Raw genomic sequence first — 23,336 nt, forward strand, 5'->3', positions numbered from 1 at the left:
AAAATTTATCTATGACAACGATGACATTTACAGTAAGATACAAAAGTTGAAAACTAGAAAAGCGGCTGGAATTGATCAGATTTCTGGGGATATACTAAAGACAATGGGTTGGGATATAGTACCATATCTGAAGTACTTCTTTGATTATTGTTTGAATGAAGGAACTATACCAAATGAATGGAGAGTTGAATAGTTACCCCTGTGTATAAAGGATAGGGTGATAAAAGCTGAAAATTACAGGCCAGTCATTTTGACATGCATTGCATTAAAGCTTTGGAAAGCATTCTTTATGATTATATTAGACATGGTTGCAAAATTAATAACTGGTTTGATAGACGGCAATTCGATTTTAGGAAAGGTTATTCCACTGAAGCTCAACTTGTAGGATTCCAGCAAGATATAGCAGATATCCCGGATTCTGGACGTCAAATGGACTGTATCGTGATTGACCTATCTAAGGCACTTAATAGGGTAGATCATGAGAGAATACTGGCAAAAATGATTGGAACTTGACTAGATAAAAGAGTGACTGAATGGGTGACTATATTTGTAGAAAATATAACCCGGAGAATTAGAGTAGGCGAAGCTTTATATACCCCTTTAATAATTAAGAGGGGAATTCCTCAAGGCAGTATTATTGGAACTTTATTTTTATATATACCAATGATATATGTAAAGAAGTGGAATCAGAGATAAGGCTTTTTGCAGATGTTGTTTTGTACAGAGTAATAAACAAGTTACTTTTTTTTTTTTTTGCTTTGCGGCACACCAACACAGATAGGTCTTATGGCGACGATGGGGCAGGAAAGGCCTAGGAATGGGAAGGAAGCGGCCGTGGCCATAATTAAGGTACAGCCCCAGCATTTTAATTAAGGTACTCCCCCAGCATTTGCCTGGTGTGAAAATGGGAAACCACAGAAAACCATCTTCAGGGCTGCTGACAGTGGGTTTTGAACCCACTATCTCCCGGATGCGAGCTGTGCGCTCCTAACTGCACGCCCAACTCGCTCGGTTAAATAAGTTGGAAGATTGTGAGCAACTGCAAAATGACCTTGATAATGTTGTAAGATTGACAACAGGCAATGGTATGATGATAAACAGGATTAATAGTCAGGTTGTGAGTTTCACAAATAGGAAAAGTCCTCTCAGTTTTAATTACTGCGTTGATGGGGTGAAAGTTCCTTTTGGGGATCATTGTAAGTACCTAGGTTTTAATATAAGGAAAGATCCTCATTTTGGTAATCACATAAATATGATTGTAAATATAATAGAGTCACGTTTGAGCATTAATTAAATTTCACATTTCAGTCTTTGCTATAGTCTGTAATTGTCCTGGTTCTTTTTGTGCATGGTTTGATGTGACATCCACTACACTTCTGTCCACACAAAGTACACTTACAATCTTTGTCTGGCTCATGGAACTTCTTGTTTACGCATATCTTGTGGTGAAACCAATGTATGGAGAGTCGTGTTACGACATGGTGCTGCGTGTTGCACTCTCTAGTCCATATATTATCCGTCATCGCTGGTGAGGCATAGAAGTCGAGATCAGTTTAACTTTTCCTCCTTTCCCTGATGTTTACGAGTGCCCTGCTTGCTTCCGTTGATTGTAGATATAATTGTGATCGTATGTCTTCTATGAAATACGTCTCCTGCATCATTTCATATACCATCTGGGATAGCGCTGTCTTTCTAACTCGGGTTATCCTCTTCATGCACATTGCTTTTATTTTTTCTATTCTCATCAGGTCTCCGATCTTCAACTTTTCCCACACAATCTCAATTTCATATGTTATCACTGGCGCTATTGTTGTCTTGAAAAAGTCTCATCGCCGTGCTAATTGAAAGGTTTGATATGTTTTGGATGCTGTATGAGGCTCTGATTGCTGCTGCCATTCTTTCTTGAATATGTATACCAAAGGAAGCTGCCGTTGTCTGTAGTGTTATTCCCAAATATTTGTAATTTTGTACCTGTTGTAATGGCTTTTGGTGTAACGTTTTGTTGTCTTTGGACGTTGATTTCCCACCTTTTCTGAAGGTCATTTGTACTGTCTTTTCTTCATTTATCTGTAGGCTGTTTGCCTCCGCCCAGGTCTCTAGTCTGCGGAGTGCTCTTTGTACATCCTCCTTTTCTTTCGTTCCGATCACTATGTCATCTGCGTATAGGATCAGCTCTGCTTTTGATCCTTCCTCTACTATACGGTTCACATCTGCTGTGTAAATGGGATCCCCTTGCATAACTTCGTTTGTCTGTATTATGTCTTCAGAAATTTCTACGTTGTTGTTTATTCGGTTTATGTTCCTCTGTTGACATGCTTCAATTATTCTCACTAGTGGGTCTCTCTTGCCGATTGTCCATTTCATTTTCTCAATTAGCTTTTGCCTGTTGATTGAGTCATACGGCTTCTTGAAGTCAACTAAGACTGCGTGATACTTCCCTCCTTTGTGTCTCAAGGCTTCTTCTACCTCATTTATTATTTCACCGCCTGGACCATGCTCCTGCCTTTCATAAAATCAAATTGATTTTCAGGAATATGCCCACTGAAGGCTTCTAGTAATCTTTCATTTAGTATCTTCGTGAAAACTTTAAAGGATGCGTTTTCTATTGCTATGAAGTACTCCTCTAAATGCGTCTAGTGATGTTCTGCTCCCTTTTCCTTTGAACAGTATCTTTAGAGTCGCTGTGTTCCATCCCTGTGGTATTTTCCCAGTCTGTTTGCATTTGTTCATTAGGTCTTTCCACAATTCTTCCATCTCACTGAGTGAGTCTTTTAAGTGTTCCATGTAAATTTTGTCTGATTTCTTGTTTCTCCCTCCTTGTATTGCTTTCCTAATTTCATACGTTGTTATTGGCTCCAGAACATGTGTGGGTTCTGTTGTTTCTTTGTCATATGCTTGCTTCAGCCCCTCCTTATTCAGTATGTTCAAAAAATGATGTTCCCAGTTCTGCATATGAATTTCTCCTGTTGCGATTGATGTCTTCTTTTTCAGCGCTATGTATGGGTCTGATTTTGCTTCCTCGACTTGTTTCCTTCCTTGTTTCTCTGTATATTCTTGTTTTTTCTTTTTTATTAGTTCTTTATATTTTTCCCTTTTTTCTGCATATGTTGTTAGGTCTTTTGGGCGTCTGTACAATCTTGCTGCATTCAGGGCTTTTGGGGTTGATTTTCTTTCCTTGTAACACCCTTGGTCAAACCAGGCTTGTGCGTGTCTTCTTTCCTTTACTATTATGGCTTTCGTTATTACTTTGGTGGCTGCTTCTAGGGCTTCTTCTAGTCTTTCTTGTTCTGTTAAGTTTCTCACTTTCCCGATGTTTTCCTCGTTTTCTTCTATTGTTTCCCGTTGTATTTTCCTGGTATATATACTTGGGTCTTTTTGCTTTCTCCCTCTTTTGTTGGATTTCCGTGCGTATGCATGTCATTATGGGTATGTGTTTCCTTATTGGTGCTGCCGATGAGTTCCATAGCGCTTCTTGTCTACATAATTGTAGTTGTGCTCCTCTAAAAAATAGTAGGTCGATGGCGCTGTGACTGTTCTGTGCAAAGTACGTTGGGGTCTCTTTTTTGTTCGCTATTCTGAAGTCTTCTTCTTCTAGTGTCTCGAGAAGGATGCAAGTTTTGGTATTTTCTTTGTCTATCCTGCAGTTAACATCTCCGGCAAGTATTACATTCCTTTCTGCTTTCATTGGTTCTATGGCTATAGATATTTTATCCATTATGTTTTCTATAGGTGTATTTGGCTGAATATAAATTCCTATAATCGTAATTTCTGATGTGATTACTGTGACCATGTTTTCCTCGATGATTCGCTTGATACCTCCCAGTTTCCCTTTTATGAAGATTGTGACTCCCCCTGCTGGTCTTCCTTCCGTCGGGGTCACTAGCGTGTGTATACCATAGTAACCTTGCAGCTCCATAGGTTCCGTGAGGAATGGCTCTTGTTTCCTCTAATGTATTTTGTGCTGTCCTGTCCATGTGGCTTATTTCTGTTGTAGTTTTGCTTTTCAGTCTTTGGTTTATTTTTTGCTCATTTATTTGATCTAGCTTGTTTTCTAGGAATTCCATTGTTTTCTAGTTTCTCATTCACTGTCTTGACATTTATTGTTGTCTGCTTGACTATAGCGTTATTACGTTTCTTGCCTTTCCTTGGTGATTTTCCTCGTCATCGGCAAATGCTGTGCTATTCTGATTCTCAGTTGCACTTTCATTCATGCGGCTAAGTGATGTCCTCATGTTATTTCTTTCCCCAAATGTTTGCTGGGAACGATCTATACCCTCTATATCTATACCATCCGGATTGCTGCTCTCTCCGGTAGTTGGTGCCTTTGCCTGGTTGTCTTCCCCTCGTGTTTCTGTTGTTGCATCTATAGATGGCGCCACCTGTCTCGCACTGCTGCTATCATCCCCTTCTTCTTCTTCCAAGTCAATGCGATGTTTTCTAACCTCTACTGTTGTATTTGCTTTGAAAATGTCCACACTATTTCCTGTCTTCACTTTTTCCTCTATTGCTTTTGTATATTCTGTTATAGTACTCACTGCTTCCAGAATGTTGTCTTTGGTATCCTTCTTTATATATCCTCCTGTTTCAGAGATATTTCTTAGTTTTTGTAGAGCACTTTTTGCTTGCACTTCCATTACTTCCGCCATGTTGACCATGATTGTAAATAAAGGGTACATATCAGTAGCGTAGCCAGGATTTCTGTTTGGGGGGGGCCCATTCATCCAGAATTTTATTTTGATAGGTGTCCAAACTTCCATAGTTTAGGTGGTGTAGAATACCGAAAAAGGAAATGAGTGTCCTTGGATCCAAGTAAGAGTGGTGGATTCGTGCGGATTCCGGAAGCTAATAGTAATTTCCTTCTTCTTCTTCCCCACTTTTCCCACATCTGTGGGGTCGCGGGTGCGAAATGTGTCGCACATGTGGATTTGGCCCTGTTTTACGGCCGGATGTCCTTCCCGACGCCAACCCTATATAGAGGGATGTAATCAGTGTTGTGTGTTTATTTGGTGGTTGGTAATGTAGTATGTTGTCTGAATATGAATATGTTGGGACAAACACCCAGTCCCAAACCAGAAGAATTATTCAGACGCGATTAAAATCCCCGACCAAGCCGGGAATCGAACCCGGAACCGTCTGAACCGAAGGCCTCAACCCCTTCAGCCAAGGAGTCGGACTCCGGAAGCTAATATTAATGCACATTATATATAAAATGCTCAATAAAAGAACTTTCGTTAAAACTCCTGGGGTGTCTGGACTCCTTGGACGACAACCCCGTCCCCCGGCTACCTCTGTTACTCCCATCCCAACATAACTGCAGCATTTCATATATGCCGCGTAGAAGTGAAATGAATGTAAGAATAAACACTTTGAGTAAGGATGCAATATTCTGGTTTAGAACAAATACGGTAATGTTATAATAATAATGGTCATGTGATAAGCAATAAAGAAGTGACATTTTATACAAATAATGCGGCAAAGATACACACACAAACACACGCGCGCGCACTTGCGCGCGCTTCGAATACAGGTTTCTCGTCCTTCTTGTCCATGGCTAGATGATGAAGGCAAGAGAATGATGGCCCACCGTGACTCGTTATTTTGACATTATAAACAAACCCTAGATGACACAGACTTCGAATCTAACCGCATCTTAAGAAATCGCACAAAGCAGTTAATCAGAAATTTAAAAAATGCATATATTTTCGGATTTCAGCTAACAACTTAAATTCTAATCGCACATGGGACCAACTTAGAGCTCTGGGAATAGGAAAACATCAACAGAGACAGACAACTCCTGACATTCCACTTGACGAACTGAACGATTACTTTAGTAGAATAAATATTCAACCTACCCAAATTAACTGCACCGACTCACCGCCCTCCCCTCCAGCCAATCCGCTATTCACATTTCACAGTGTCACAGAAAATCAGGTTAAAAGGCTTTGTACTCGATTAAATCAAAGACTACAGGTGTATATGATATTCCTATTACTTTTATACATAACATTATGAGTAACCGTCAACAGCGTGTAACAGTAAACGACAAGGCCTCTAAATGGAAAATGAAACTTAGTGTTGCTCCACAGGGCAGTATTCTACGGCCCCTAAGTTTCTGTATTTATATCAATGACATACCATCTGTGACAGGAAATAACACACATGACCTCTGTGCTGACGATCTTTAAATAGGCTATATCGACACTGCAAGACAAGATATTAACATGGGCCTCCGACGACTCGGTGTATATGCACAACGAAGCTCTCTTATACTAAACTGCAAAAAAACTCAGACAATTATAATTGGATCACGAAAATTACTGAGCTTCTCAAACAATGTCGCAATCCCGCCTATCGTACTGAATGGTAACATTATTCCCTACAGTAAAACGGTTAAAAATCCCGGCGTAATGATGAATGTAACAGTTGATTGGTCTGATCAAACGAAAGAAATACGTAAAAAGATTTTTGGAGTACTTCACCCTCACAGAGGAATGCATTTCCATTTGAGCTACAGGCCAAACTAATACAGACACTCATTCTCCCTATTCTTGATTATTGTGACGTTGTTTTAGTTGACATGACGAGAGAAGAAACACTTAAACTTCAACGAGCACTGAATTCCTGCCTGCGATTTATTTACAATATCGAGTACCGTACGATTTTCATATCACCCCATACTATCAGGCTGTCTCATGGCTGATGTCTGATAAACGTCGGCAGCTGCACACTTTAACGATGGTGATCAGAGTGGTAGCTGAAAGTCAGCCAATGTATATTTCTTCTAAATTCGTCTTTTTATCATCATTTCACAACATTAATACACGTTCTAGATCCATTCTTTCTATTCCACTGCACCGCACAAATAAAATTATTAGATCATTTGTGGTGACTGTCGCCAGATTATGGAATTCCCTGCCAGTTCAAGTCAGAGAAACTAGCTTTTCTAAATCACGATTTAAGGTCACCTGCCGAGACTACCTGCTGAGGACAGCTGACTGAATTGTTGAAATATGAATGTGTGCGTTCCTGAGGAACAGCCATGTTTAAGAGTTTTTAATATTAATTAGTTCTAATATTAATTTACATACATACATTATCATTATAGACTGTTATGCCTTTCGGCGTTTAGTCTGCAAGCCTCTGTGAATTTACTAAACGTCGCCACAATCCTCGATTTGCAACTAGTGTTGTGGCCTCATTTAGTTCTATACCTCTTATCTTTAAATCGTTAGAAACCGAGTCTAACCATCGTCATCTTGGTCTACCTCTTCTTCTTTTACCCTCCATAGCAGAGTCCATTATTCTCCTAGGTAACCTATCCTCCTCCATTCGGCTCACATGACCCCACCACCGAATATTTAGTAAGTAATTTATTTAAATTTATTTTAAATTCTATTAATTTGTGTATTAACTATTTTAAGAATCTCAGTATTTTATTTAAGATTTTGATTAGTGTGTGGTTAAGTGTACAAGAGGGCCTGGAGCCCTAACTTCGCCACTGTACTGAAGGCACTAATAAACAGACGAATAAATAAATAAATAAATAAATAAATAAATAAATAAATAAATAATGTAAAGCGTATGGGTATAGATATTTTGTTAGTTGGTAAAGAAAACTACACGTTACAACAAATGCTATGTAGGGTTTACCTTGTCCTGTTAGTTTCCAACGCGGTTAGGGCCACGCAGCTGTGAGCTTGCATCCGGGAGATAGTGGATTCGAACCCCACTGTCGGCAGCCCTGGAAATGTTTTTCCGTGGTTTCCCCATTTTTACACCAAGCAAATGCTGGGGCCGTACCTTAATTAAGGCCACGGCCGCTTCCTTCCCACTCCTAGGCATTTCCTATCCCGACGTCGCCATAAGACCTATCTGTGTCTGTGTGACGTAAAGTAAATTGTTAATTACTTTTCCACGCAAGCGTGGGATACAGAATATAGTAGTATAAAGTTAGAGTTTTGTGACGCTAATATTCGTATGTATAATTTTTATTAACGTGCCAGAAATCAACGGCACTGAGCTGTTGCCATTTCAACACCGTTTTAAGGGTTAGCGATCCAATCCGGGATTTGAACCTGCGAACTCAGACACAGAAGGACAGCGACTCAACCAACCGAGCCACATGAAAAGGAGGCGTTTGTGATTATTGTTATAAATAGATGCAGCTAGTATTTTTACAAAGGTTTTATGAGGAGCATTTATTAAGGCGTACGTTTTCTTACTGTCCTAAACGCACGAGGCCGGACAGAAGAACTAGCTGGAAGCTAAGGAACCTTGCAGGGGTGTCGCTTCCTTCTCTGTTCACTTTTCCAAATTAAACTCCATGATGTAACAGCCCCGAAGCGCCATCGCCTACCAAGCGACGGCTGTTCAGCCCGGAGGCCTGCAGATTACGAGGTGTTGTGTGGTCAGCACGACGAATCCTCTCCGCCGTTATTCCTGGCTTTCTAGACCGGGGCCGCCATCTCACCGTTAGATAGCTCCTTAATTATAAACACGTGGGCTGAGTGTACCTCGAACCAGCCCTCAGATCCAGGTAAAAGTCCCTGACCTGGCTGGGAATAGAACCCGGGGCCTCCGGTAAGAGGCAGGCACGCTACCCGTACACTGTGGGGCCGGCTGGTACTTTTAGGTCTCCTTATTTTCGAATTTGACTTAAGACATCCTGCATTCGATTCCCGGCACTGACAGAGTTAAGAAAGGCATGGGATGGGGAGGATACAGCCTTGTTTTGGGGTGCAGTAGAGTTTTCCTTGAGTCTCTCGTAATCGAAATATATACGGCCTGGAAGGTAGTCACCTTCACGGGGTGTAGTACCAAAGTGGTTCCTTTTTTTTAAGAAGACAAATTAAATGAAGATTCTACTTCCTCACAAACGAAGAACGATATTATCAATAATGCAGCCGGTTTATGTTAAAAGTACAAAAGCTATGATTGTACATGGTAACAATCAAAACCAACAATATCTACTGAAGATCCGTCACCGTACTCGGTAGGACCGGCTTTCTTTTCATATTCACCGGGCGAGTTGGCCGTGCAGTTAGGGGCGCACAGCTGTGTGCTTGCATCCGGGAGATAGTGGGTTCAAACACCTCTGTCGGCAGCTCTAAATATGGTTTTCTGTGGTTTCCCATTTTCACACCAGGCAAATGCTGGGGCTGTGCCTTAATTAAGGCCACGGCCGCTTCTTCCCACTCTCAGCCCTTTCCTTTCCCATCGTCGCCATTGAAGTCCTACGGTGCGACGTAAAGCAAATTCTAAACAAAAAATAAAAAATCTTTTCACAACCCCTTCCAAGGGAAAGTTGTATCCACACTACTGGTCTGGACTACGTTACCCACCGAAATTATTTTGTGGGTACGCCACTGCATCCACTCACCATTTAAGGTACAAGGTAAGTCCGAAGAATGGTTGGATACTAAAAATACACCACCATAAATGATGCAGTTCTGACTCAAAAGTATAAGGAAAGGTAAGGGACGGGATCTAGTTTTTAAGTAGAATCCGTATCAATAGAACGTGACTTCCCATTTTAAACCTGTTTCATGTATCGACTGCGATTCAAGCCTGGGCCGTCCTGATGAGAAGATAGAAGCATTGGAACTGAGTTATCATGCCCGCCAATTATAAAGTATTTACCCGCACTTTTGATGGTGCCATTTGAGGTTCCAATCAGTCCCCGGGCATTTGACAAAGTATATAGGCCTACCTATCGAACTTGGGCACGCATCCGCGATTGTCTTGGCACTGTAAGAATTTAAAAAAAATTCATAACTTACCGAGGATGCACATAGTGTTGGCTTTTCAGTGACAAAACGGTCCCTTTTCAAAAAAAGTTACTTATATGGCACAAAATGAGGAACTAACGTGCAGATCACAATCCTGTCACAGTCTTCCCAACGCTGCAACTCAAACACAGCACATCTCTCAACCACGGTACAACCCGAGGATCCCTAGGACATTGTTGTTTCCTGGAACCGATCTGCAAAAGCTAACACGATGTTGTAAGCTTGCAGCTGTTTCTGGACGTGGCCCCCGTTATCTCGGTGGTCACGTTCCGGCCCCCTACTGAGTAATCCCTTGCTAATTGACCCTTTCTTCATGTCTTGACATTTGTTAATATATGGTTTCATTCCCAATACTGAGGCCTCTACAGGAAAATATCCTCGCGCATCACAATCCTAAGTGTCTTCCTTTCATTCAAGTAGTACAAATATGGAGAATTATGTATGTCCCTATTGAGCCCTACTAATAGATTCTTGTCGCTACGTTAATTTAACATTTCGGCCTACGTTTTTAAGTTGTTCGTACCGTACGTAAAACAACGGCTAATCCTCGCTCTAGTTTCAGGAAATATTTTGGGGGGGGCCCGGCCCCCCTGGGCCCCCCCTCTGGCTACGCCAGTGGTACATATCTCTGCACATGGTTATGAGGGTATTTAGGGGTTGTAGTAGTGATGTAAAAAAGAGGGTATATAAGTCTCCGGTAAGACCCGAAGTAGAGTGGTTCCAGTATATGGGACCCTCACCAGGATTACTTGATTCAAGAACTGGAAAAAATCCACAGAAAAGCAGCTTGATTTGTTTTGCGTGATTTCCGACAAAAGAGTAGTGTTACAAGAATGTTGCAAAGTTTGGGCTGGGAAGAATTGGAAGAAAGAAGGCTAGCTGCTTGACTAAGTGATATGTTATTCACAGCAATTATAATAAGTTATTTCTTGCCCACCTATTCAATACAATCCACCTTTGGTGTTTACAATTTCATACAATTAATTTCTCTAAGGGACATGTTTCGCTCACTTAATGAGCATCTTGAGCCTTAATTAATCTTAAAATGATGTTCTTGAACAGTCATAAACATACTAAAAAGTCAATAGTCAATATTAAAATTACAGTAGCCTAAAGACCCAACTTACTTTACATCTAAAAAAAAAAAAAACATTAAAGCACTTCTTAAAAACTTGATAACATGAATAATTAAAATGATCACATTGTCAATTCAAAACCTTGTGTCTGAAACTAATATTGAATCTTCGTCTTAAGAACAGTAGTAAATGTTTTTTATTAAACAACACCATGCTGAACACCAATCTTATGGAAAAACAAAATTGAAATGCAACTTGTGTGACATGGTGTATCCTGAATGTGTGAGAACACAATAATCCGTATTGCTTTAAAACATTACAGGCAGGGCGCAGAATATGTGCAGGAGTCAAATGTGGGATCCAGGTGAAAATGCTGATCAACTTGTTTACAAATGTAGGTTGCAAGTTGTATTACGCAAATTTGCGAGGTATAGAACGTCGGGCTTGACCTCCGACCAATTTAGACAGATAGTAGGTAAGTTATTCCAATCCCTAACTCCCCTTTCTATAAACGAATATTTGCCTCAATTTGTCCTCTTGAATTCCAACTTTATCTTCATATTGTGATCTGTCCTACTTTTAAAGACACCACTCAAACTTATTCGTCTACTAAGGTCATTCCACGCCATCTTTCCGCTGACAGCTCGAAACATACCACTTACAGGTCATTATCCTCATGGTTACTCTGTATTTTATTCACAGCAATTATAATAAGTTATTTCTTGCCCACCTATTCAATACAATCCAACCTTTGGTGTTCACAGTTTCATACAATTAATTTCTCTAAGGGACATTTTCGCTCACTTAATGAGCATCTTCAGCCTTAATTAATCTTAAAATGATGTTCTTGAACAGTTGTAAACATATTAAAAGGCAATATTAAAATTACAATGACAATAGTCTAAAAACCCAATTTAACAAGCACCACGAGAGCATCTCATTTTATTACTTTGATTGATGTCGAAAAAACATTTAGCAGTTCTCCGTCAGCTGCTGGTTATTTACAGTGGCGTCCAATGACTTGCATATGGCTAGCACCACTCAAATACATTTTGGTGATGAACTACGGGATCAACATTTAACAAATCTCACTTACAATTGAATTAGTAATGATTAGCAGTATTAGAACTAACAGTCCTGTGAATATTATTACATGAAAGAGTCTCGATGATGAGCATACTCAAGATGCAAGAATTTAGAACCTAGTTATTTTCATATTTATTCGTAATTTCATCCCAGTTTTTAATGTCAATTTGTATATATTTGTTTCATCTGTTTTATGTCAAATGTGTGCATGTACATTTATTTAGTTATTAAATGTTTTACATTAAGGCTGGAGATGGCTAGTCCCGGCCGAAACTAGTCCCTAATTAATGTAATTTAGAATATTGCATATTGCTATTACTCATACCAGAACAAAGTGATAGACCCATTACTCATACCAGAACAAGCCAGCTTTCGACCAGGGAAAAGTTGTACTTCCCAAATACTGCACCTCACACAATATGTAGAAGACAGCTATAAAAACAACAAAGTCACTGGAGTAGTTTTTGTTGACTTGACATCAGCCTACGATACAGTTAATCACCATATACTGCTTCGTAAAATATACAGTATAACCAAGGATTATAAACTCACCCAAATGATTGAGTGCTTTCTACAGAACAGGTTTTTTGTTGAATTCCAAGGCCAGAGGAGTAGATGGAGGAACTTAAGGAATGGCCTTCCAAAAGGGAGTGTGCTAGCACCTATACTTTTCAATATCTACACCAATGATCAGCCTCGCCCACAAGGGACAAAGAGTTTTATTTATGCAGACGATGTCACTCTGGCAGCTCAAGAGGAAACGTTTGAACTAGTTGAAGAGAAGATCTCCCATGCTCTACAAATTCTAAGTGGTTATTACCAAGAGAACCAACTAAAACCAAACCCATCAAAAACACAAGTCTGTGCCTTCCACCCAAAAAATCGACAGACAGAGAGAAAATTGCAAGTGATTTTGGAAGGTAAAATACTAGAACACTGCTTCACTCCCAAATATCTAGGAGTAACTCTTGACCGAACACTAACCTATAGAACACACTGTCTGAATACCAAAAGGAAGGTATTTGCAAGGAACAACATTATCCGGTAATTGTCGGGTTCAACCTGGGGTACGCATCCTCTCCTTTTAAGAACATCAGCAATAGCTCTCTGTTATTCAGCAGCAGAATACGCCTGCCCTGTCTGGTGTAGATCTAGTCATGCTAATCAAGTGGATGTCACCTTAAATGAAACTTGCAGACTCATTACAGGATGTTTGAGATCTACACCACTTGATAAAGTTTATTGTCTAGCAGGTATCCCACCTCCAGATATCCGCCGTGAGTGTGCATCCAGACTGGAGAAATCTAAAGCACTGAACCTGACGACCCATACTTTATATGGGTACCATCCAGCAACCCAACGGCTCAAATCAAGGAAAAGCTTTCTCCATACAACTGAAAGCCTCACTGAATCACCATCGAACTTCAGAGTGAATTCATGGCGTTCCAGATCCAGCCACGTTGCAGGATGGATGACTCCTTCCGAAAGACTTCCTCCAGGCCACGAGGAAAGCTGGTCAACATGGAAGACGTTCAGCAGGTTGCGTTCAGGAGTTGGAAGAACAAAGACCAACATGAGAAAGTGGAGTTTTGTCTGTGACTCCACTCTATGTGAATGTGGTGAAGAACAGGCAGTGAGCCATCTCCTTGTTTGTAACTTGTGTCCAACTACTTGCTCTCTCCAGAATGTGATGGACGCTACCAAGGAAGCATATAAAAAAGCCGCTTACTGGTCACACCACATTTAATTAATTTTGTATTTATGGAGAGCTTAAATCACATCGTTACCTGCCATCATCAGAAATGATTAATGATTATGGTACCAGATTTGTTATTGTCCTGTTATTATTATTGTAAGTATAATGTATGTTTCTGACACGATTAAATAAATATTGCATATTATAGTATTGAAAGGTGGACGATTACGGCATTAATTTAATAATTATATTGTAATTACAATTGAATACAGATCAGAACCATGAAGTTTATATCCAATGAAGGGAGATGTTAATTAAATTTCCAATTTCTTTGCAATCATTTAAGGAAAGTCTAGGAAAACAACAGATAGGGAATCTGCCACTTGGGCGACTGCTCTAAATGCAGATCAGTAGTGATACATTGATTCCAATTTATTCACAATTATATGAATCTGTTGTCGTGAAGGTGGCGTTTCAGCAGGAAATTTCTGAACAAATGCATTGCATACCCATTGAGCTGACTTGTACTTTAAATATCTTTTACATATGAAAAGGCGTTGTTGAAGTGATAACTGTCACACTGTGTTAACAGCTCAGATTCAAACTGGCTACTGATGCTTGCAAGGTGCTTGCAAGGTCGAACACGTGGACGCTGCTGGCTAGGTCAAGAACTATGTGCGCGCCTCTAATAAAAGCGGCGCTGGGACAGTCTTAGTTTGTACGGGAGACCCTGTATTTGTTCAGGCAAGGTAAACTGGAGGTGCAAATTGTTCCAACAGCTACACACTTACATTGCTTAGTTTGAGATTGGAGTTTGCAGTTATACCTTGTACATTCCTGCCCCCCTGCAATTGACTGAGAAGTTTTGAATTGGTGCTTTTTTTTCAGTAGATATTTTATTATGTCCTATGAGTTTATTGGTTCCTTGTAAACAGTTCTTTTACAGTACTATTCTTGTTTCTTAGCTTGAACAATCCTTTATTTCCATAACCATCAACAGAATATTTCCTAACTCTAACTCAGGAATTTGGGTACAGTCTATATCACCAGTATCTCTCAGTTAATTATGTCTAGGCCCGCCTTGTCAGTACAATTTAAAAAATGTTATAACTATCTAAACCATCAAGTACTTATACAGGTGAAAAAAAAAAAAAAAAATGCAGCATGTGGAGGTCAGCATGAGGTTCCTCCTCGAAATTCACAACAAAAGTTTATCTTGCAAAACCTAGTCCCACCAGTAGGTTTAATAGAAATGCGAGTTAAGAAACAAGGCTCTGGCAACGCTGTAATGGCGTGCAGCGTGGCCAAGCACAGGTCGCATGAACTCAGCGCTCTGCCGGCGCTGTCTCGTTAGCTCAGTGAGACAAGGTAATGCCGGTTGTGCGGGCGCAGCGATGTTTGTGTCGCGTTCGCGCCAATTTTTTTCCAGTTAATGTATCAAATTGTATCCAATGTACACCTCCACTATGCAATACGCTATGTTCTGTCTTACCATTACAGTTATCTTTATTTAAACATTCAAACATAATATGTTCTTACAGACGTAAATGACCACTTTGTTTCGTCCATGCCACAAATAAAGCCAATACGTAGAACATAATAGTGGATACAGTAACATCGTCTCAATCCAATGCGGTACAAGGAAACACAATACAGTACAGTAGGTAGGCTACACTGGATTGCTCATTATGCTACGCACAATAATTCCATAGTGTACGTGTGACGTCCAGTCTTATCTTCACAGAGCCGGTACGTACACTTACGAGCAACGTTGACTTCACAGCAGATGGTTCAAAGCGATCACCTTGCATTTGCAAACACTTCATCACTCGCTGGAGCATACTTTGCCGGACCCTACGCAACACACCTGCATCCACCATTGCCGATGCAGCATGCACGCGAGCTATTAGGTCTTGCACATCTATGGATGGAGTACTATGAACATGTTCCTTTAAGTGTCCCCACAAATAAAAGTCTAGTGGATTAAGTTCCGGGGAACGTGGAGGCCAGAACATTGGATCTCCACAACCAATCCATTTCCCTGGAAACTTTCATTTAACCAGTTTATTTATTTATCCGTGTCTGAAATCACTTCAATATATTTACAACTACTCTATTTACACTTTGTCTCTCCAGTATTCAACTGTCGAGATTGCACATTCATTGGCTTCCACCAAATCCTTCATACTACATGATTTAGGCAGATTTCTACAGATGAGAAGGTGTCCATGATCTTGCTTTTCACCACACTCACACAAATCTTGATTACCATACCCCCACATTTTCAGGTTGGTTTTACGTGTCACTCCAGATCGTAATCTGTTAAGTGTCTTCCAATATCCGTACTGAAGATGATGTCCTGCAGCTGGCTTCTCTTTCACGTCCCATAACCCTACAGGCGACTTCCTTCTCCAGAGTTCCTTTCGCCGAGATTCGGCTGATGATGGGATTGACGTTGTTGTTTGTAGGAAACTCTTCCTCGATTTCAATCTTGATGGGTGGGTGTGAAGTCCAAACATTGGATGTCTTGGATCTGTTTCTTGCTTCTTCTTAATCTATGCTGCAACTTTTCTCCTAACATCTGGAGGTGCTACTCCCATAAGTGGAAAGATCTTATTAACAGGTGTTGGTCGTAAGCAGCCTGTAACAATGCGACCTGTCTCATGGAGGGCAACATCCACTTGATTTATATGAGCGGAATTCCTCCAGACTGGAGCAGCATACTCTGCAGCAGAGAAACACAGGGCAAGGGCAGATGTACGGAGGACATTAGGCTGTGCTCCCTATGTTGTGTGTGTGAGTTTGCAAATGTGATTATTCCTGCTGCATACCTTCTGTTTGGTATCTATACAGTGCTGTTTATAAGTTAGGGCACGGTCCAACTTTACCCCTAGATATTTGGGTTGATCACAATGGTTTAATTTGTGTCCTTTCCAGGTCACATTCAACTCCTTTCTTGCTTCCTTGTTGCGCAGGTGGAATGCACATACCTGAGTTTTCTCCGGATTGGGTTTCAGGTTCTCATCATAGTAGACAGCTAGTTCTTCAAGAGCAGATGTCAGTTTTAGTTCTACTTCTTCAAATGTCACTCCTTGAGCAGCAAGAGCTGTGTCATCTGCATAGATGAAAGCCCTTGTTCCGGTGTTAAGTGGCTGATCGTTGGTATAGATGTTACATAATATTGGAGCCAACACACTTCCTTGGGGAAGGCCATTCTTTTGACATCTCCATCGACTTTTCTTATCCTTCAGAGTGACAAAAAGAACCGTCTGTTCTGGAGCAGGCATTGAATAAACTGTGTCAGTCGATATTCTCTGGTTGTTGAATACAGCTTTGTTGTCATTTTCTTACGATTCACTGTATCATAAGCAGCCGTGAGATCAATAAAAGCAACTCCTGTTATTTGTTTCCTCTCATATCCATCTTTGAAATGCTGGGTTAGATTAAGTATCTGACCAGAACATGACTTCCCCGGTCTGAAACCTGATTGTCCCTTTACAATCTTTCTGTCGATAGAATCAGAAATACGATTCAGTATCATCCTTTCCAGAATTTTGAAAAGATGACAGAGAAGAGATACGGGTCTGAAGTTTTTGGGGTCATTTGGCTCTTTTCCTGGTAACTTTTGCTTTGCGCCAGATCTTTGGAATCAGCATTCTAGTCACACACGCATTCATCAGTTTCAAAACCCAGTTGATAGTTATGGGGCCAAAATGTTTTATTTGCTCTGATCTTATGTCATCCAAGCCGGCAGCTTTGTTATTTTTCATACATTTGACGGCAGTTCTCAGTTCTTCTTCAGTGAATGGTGTGCCAAGGTGGTCATTCTCCTCTTCATACCGTTGGATTTTTATTTCTCTGAGTCTTCTCGTGGTTTTGTCATTAAGCAATAGTTGATGGGCTATTTGATCAGGAGTAACTTTACTCAACTCACAGGGTGAGGCTGTAAGATCACCGTTAAGATTCTTAAGTAATTTCCAGGCTTGTCGACTTGAGCGTTTCATATCCAAACTTTCGAGAAGGTTACACCATTTTTCTTTTCTTGATGTTGATATAGCTTCGAGGAGGTGCTCTCCTGTTTGTATTGTATCCTCTGCGAAGGGGTCAATTTCAAATAGCTGTTCATATTTATTAAGGAGGGATTTTGAGTTCTAGGTATGTAAATTGTTCTACAACCCCTAGGGATGTGTTTACGGGAGATGCTTTTTACTAACTCCACAAAATCTAGGTAATTTACTGGATCAGGCTTGATTTTTGCTACTTCATCATCCAGATTTTGAGAGAAAGTATTACACTGAGCTTTTTTGAAGTTGAACTGTCTTTTAAACATAACTTTCTCTGGTTTAACAACTGCCTGTACGGTACATATAAGAGCTCGATGCTGTGTTCTTGGAAATGGATCTGCAATTTGTTTCTTGGTTTGCGAGCATTGTGTTCTGTGACAAAAATGTTGTCTGGGTTGTAACATCGCCTCCATCGACCACTGTTAAAGGAATGGGGTAATTTTGGGTCATGTATTAGTTTAAGACCCATGCATTCGGCCCATTCTTCTAATTTTTGGCCATTTGTGTCAGTCTCTTTGTATCCCCAAGACGTACTATGACAATTGAAATCACCGATGACTAGCTTTGTTGGTTGAGAATGGAAATTGCAAGTTTCTATAAATTTATATTCTTTATTTGGTGGCTTATAGATAGATGTGATAGTGCAGGATTTAATTTCAATGGTCAGGATTCCATTGTCATCTACACAGGTCAAGTCTGCAGATAAAATGTTGGTGCCTTGTTTAATAAAAACTGCACTCCCATATTGTTCATTAGGTCTGTCCTTCAAGAAACATCTTCAGAATACGGCTGCTAAGTTACGATCAAGAAACAACATCTTACAGAAGCTGTGTGGAACCACCTGGGGATCATTAGCATCTACCCTACGGTCTTCAGCTCTTGGTCTTGTATACTTTGCTGCAGAATACTGCTCATCAATATGGCTGAACAGCAGTCGCACAAAATTAATTGACACTCAGCTGAATCACACTATGCGTATGATATCAGGGACAATTAGATCTACTCCCACTTTCTGGCTACCTGTTCTATCCCATATTCCACCACCTCACCTCCGCCGAGAAAATGCTCTCCTACGAGATTATAAGAAAATAACTAACAACAGTCAGTTGCCAATTCATGGCGACATGAATGATGTTCTTATTAACAGGCTAAAATCAAGACGCCCACCTGTTAGAACAGCCAGAAACCTAGCAGACGCTAACTTTAATCTGCTTCAGGCCTGGAAGCAAGTATGGATATCCAGTGCTCCATCAGAATATCACTATCTACCATGGCTGAAAAACAAACCAGAGGGTTTTGATCTTCCACGGAAGACCTGGACAACTATCAACAGGATTCGCACTGGCCATGGCAGATGTGGCGACTCCCTCCATAAATGGGGAATACTTAATTCGGCAGCGTGCAGTTGTGGTGCTGTGAAGCAAACAGTTCGGCACATTGTGGAGCAGTGTCCTCTCACTGCCTACCAGGGAAACCCAAGAGACTTTTTTCTGCTCTCACCCTTGTGTGTTGAATATGTAAATAATTTGAACCTGTAAATACTTCAAATTGTAAATATTATTTATTATTATTGTATCTATAATGTGATGTGTTAGCCATACGCTAAATAAATAAATAGGACAAGTTTCATTCCATTCACCTTTGGTCGGCAATCATTTGACCCTCTGTGTATCTCCTGAACCAGTAGGATATCACAATTATGTTTTGTGCAAATGTCAGATAATAGGGCTTCCTTCTCTGGTGAAATTCCCTATATATTAATTGAGATTATTACTAGGGCTGGCATTGAAAAATGCCGTTTGTAGTTCATAATAACTAATAAGTTAGTGTTTCGGTGATGGAGGAATCGGCCGCTGAGGATTCCTCAATGTTGCCCAGGATACGCCCGATTGTCTTTACAATCTTCGTGGAGGCATCTTCTGTGTACCCCATTTAACCAGTTACGCACAGTCATTCCAAAGTGTGGTGGTGCACCATCATGCTGAAACCATAGCTGTCGCCGAACACCAAGTGAAATGTTTTCTAAATCGTCAGGTAAATTATTGCCAAGAAACGTACGATAGTGGGGCACATTCAACTTGTCCGGCAATAGGTAAAGGCACTCCTCCCACGATTCCAGTCCACAGGTTTATGCCAAAGCGTGGCTGAAAGCCACGTTCATGGGTGACATGTGGGTTGTGATCAGACCAATAATGGCTGGATTGTTGAAAATACCTTCCCAAGTGAAGCTACATTCGTCACTCCATATCAAATTCTTTATAAAATGTTCGTTATTTTCAACTTATTGCAAAAGCCATTCATTGAACTGTACTCGTTGAATGCGGTCTTCTGGCCGCTGGTGTTCAGTTAACGTGTAGTGATATGAATGCTGTTTTTCATCGTGCAACACGTCAACAACCAGTGTTTGAGATACGTGGAACTGCCTTGCAATATCACGGGTACTTCGCCGAGGTGATCGGTGACCGGCTTCAAGAATGTAGTCCTCTGTTTGTGGAGTACGTCTAGTCCTTGGTCGACCTCTGTCCCCTACTTGTGAACGAAGATTACCGGTTTCCCACAGGCGTTGCTCAAGGCGACAAAAAACATTCTGATCGGGATGGCACCTTTGAGGGTAACATGCCGCGTACTCACGAGCAGCAGCAGAAGCTTTATTATCAGATGCAGCCAATACTAAAAGCATATCGACGTATTCGCTGTTTGTGTACTCCATCAGGAAGTCGCCGTACATGCACTTGACAGGACCAGTTATGGTTGTGCACTGCGTGGTTAGTCGACTCGTGCATTTAGTTGAATGAATCACACTGTCATGTGTTCGACTATTGTCATGTAACAACAGGATGTCATGCTTACAAACGCATTTACACGACGGGAACTAGGGACCCGATGTCACACACACACACAAGGAAAGAAACTTGTAGATTCGGGCCGTAGCTTGATGGTGCATGTGGGTTTGATAACCCAGCAGTCTACTCAGTGAGCTGCGACGGCGGGTACGGTAGGGCAGGATGATGCACGTTTCTCTATTACATTCCGATGCGCTGCAGGATGTGGCAGTGTTGCCAGCTTCTCGTTATCTACTTGTTTTCCAACAGCACCAGATCCGATTTGGGTATAGAAACTTTTGTCGTGCAGTGAGATGAGGAATCGCATGCCCACCTCCAAGTGCGGCATTTTTTGTTCAGCCTGTGTACACGCAAGTATATGTTTCGAGAATTTAAAATTCTCTTCTTCAGCTTATGGATAAAATCACATTCATTTGAAGACCTTACTTACAATTATTTAATGTGCAACAGATTGCGGATAAAATGACAATACAGCAACATTAAAAATTCAAACATGAAAACAGTTGTATGTGGTATGTTAAAACTGAGGTGGTTGACTGTTGATCTTTTGTATTTTGGTGTGGCATTATTTATGGTCTTTCATAGTCCCACCACCCTTCTTGGGTCTTAAGTGTTGACACCGTCTGCTTATCCAACACAATATCTTAACAGAAAATAATTCTATTATTTGTAGATCAAGTCTGCCAGGTTAAATTGGACATTTTCATTTGTTTTAGATGCAAAGTCTGTGCAGGTGTTGATTGATGTTTATTGTTTAAAGGGGCCTAAAATCGAGGTCATTGGGCCCTACCGTGCAGGTGTGTGGGCACTATAAGCTCAATTGGCCAATCTACAAATAATAGAATTATTTTCTGTTAAGATATTGTGTTGGATAAGCAGACAGTGTCAACACTTAAGACCCAAGAAGGGCGGTGGGACTATGAAAGACCATAAATAATGCCACACCAAAATACAATAGATCAACAGTCAACCAGCTGAGTTTTAAAATACGACATACAACTGTTTTATAGAACTTGGACGTAACATGAAATATTTTCATGTTTGAACGTTTGATGTTGTTGTATTGTCATTTTATCCGCAATCTGTTCGGACATAAAATAATTTTAAATAAGGTCTTCATATGCAAGTGATTTGATCCATAAACTGAAGAAGATAATTTTTAATTCTCAAAACATATTTGAGTGTATATATGTATTAAATGGTTTAGATATATAATACATTTTTGAATTGTAGTGACAAGGCAGACTTAGTCATAATTAACTGTAGTAATTAAGTCAATACAGACCATTAGTGGCCATCTTGGTTAAGTTAATAGATATTTACCAATATCTGCTGGAGGGAAATAGAATTTGACACCAATTTCATTTCTTTGCTCTGATTTGCAAGGGTTTCTTTCAATGCATATAAAGTTCCCTTCTGCAGCGAATTTTAAACACATTGCATAGCAGGGTTCTCAGAAGGAAATAACCCAGCATTACCCAAGCAGACATGGGTAGTTCACGCTTTAACCGGATAGAGTCTGAATGAAATTGAAATAAAATCGATTCCATGCTTTATCCTATATTATCAGGTAATGTCAGCTTTACCTGGGTAAAGCGCCGACTATCCAGTCTCCTTGCTTTACCCGTAACACATAATGAACTTTACTCTTTATTTGTTGTTTGTAGATTTTGGCCGCTACGTGTTCAGTAAGAAAGGTCACCGCCAGCTGGTGCATTGTGGTTACATCTACAACCTTTATCGGCAGAGCGACACCAAGAAACATTGGCGTTGCGCTAACTACCACACGTTTGCGTGTCGAGCTCTCTGCAAGACTATTAATGACAGAGTTAATTGTGTATTGAACAGTCATAATCATGCTCCTCAGTATGCAGAGATTCTAGAAAAGGAATCTTGGACCAGGATGCAGCATGAATACATTGCAAATATTATGTCAAGTACTCTTTAAAATTATTGGCCTTTTTTGGCTTTGGTAACAAAAAAATTATTTTCTGTTCGAATTTTGTTAAATAAAATGTTTTTATAAAGTTATTGAAGCATTTTATTAAACATACAGAATAATTAAAAACCGTCTTGCTGACAGCAATAAGTTACCTTATGAACGTGTGTATAGGCCGCTCGCGTGTATAAGCTGCACTTGAATTTTGAGTCAACTTTTGAGGGGGAAAACTTTTTTTCTGAATTACGTTGTAGACTTGAAGTATGCAGTTTTGTGCTGTGAAATGTGGCCTTGTTGTAGATTACCTAGAGTTCAGTGCTCACCTAACGGTATCAGGTACAGCCTTAGCTGAGGGGCTGAGGGTGGTGAAAGTACGGTGGTAGTAGTACTACTAGTAGCATTTATTGTTTGCATGGCAGTTGACCACTGTAAATTGAGGAATATGGGTCGTGTCATTGCAAGTTACACTTGGAAATTTAAATTACAAGCGGTGTGTTAGCTAAAAAAAATAGTAATGAAGAAGTGGGAGGGAAGTTTGATGTTGATGAAAAGGACATGTGGCGTTGGATTTTAATGAAAGATGCACTTAAAAAGAGTCTACAGAATCAGCACGCATTTCAACTAGAAAAAAGCGCAATATTCAGAACTGGAAAACGATCTTATGGTTTACGTATGTAAAACACGAGCAGATGGATTTTCTATTTCAGTTGAAATGCTACAGTTTGAAGGACGAAAAATTGCTGAAAGAATGGAAATTCTGAAAGTCAATTTGAAGCAAGTTAGGGTTGGGCATGGCGTTTTATGGCACGACATGAGTTGGTGATTCACAGAAGAATGCCAGTGG

The 23,336-nt window shown here is 40.3% G+C and overlaps 1 protein-coding gene across 15 annotated transcripts in view; it reads left to right on the top strand.

Annotated features, from left to right (window-relative positions):
- Positions 1–23,336, top strand: part of LOC136879195 (modifier of mdg4) — a 617,535-nt gene that overhangs the window by 255,068 nt on the left and 339,131 nt on the right. The window contains exon 7 of one of the 15 annotated variants that reach the window (XM_067152976.2): positions 22,221–22,535. The exons of the other annotated variants lie outside the window; for them this stretch is intronic. Within the exon in view, the coding sequence (XP_067009077.2) occupies positions 22,221–22,501 (281 nt within the window). The 3' untranslated portion in view covers positions 22,502–22,535. Of the gene's footprint in view, positions 1–22,220; positions 22,536–23,336 lie in introns of those variants that run through there. 15 annotated transcript variants of the gene reach the window in all.

The sequence above is a fragment of the Anabrus simplex genome, chromosome 8, assembly GCF_040414725.1.
Source record: "Anabrus simplex isolate iqAnaSimp1 chromosome 8, ASM4041472v1, whole genome shotgun sequence".
NCBI lineage: Eukaryota > Metazoa > Arthropoda > Insecta > Orthoptera > Tettigoniidae > Anabrus > Anabrus simplex.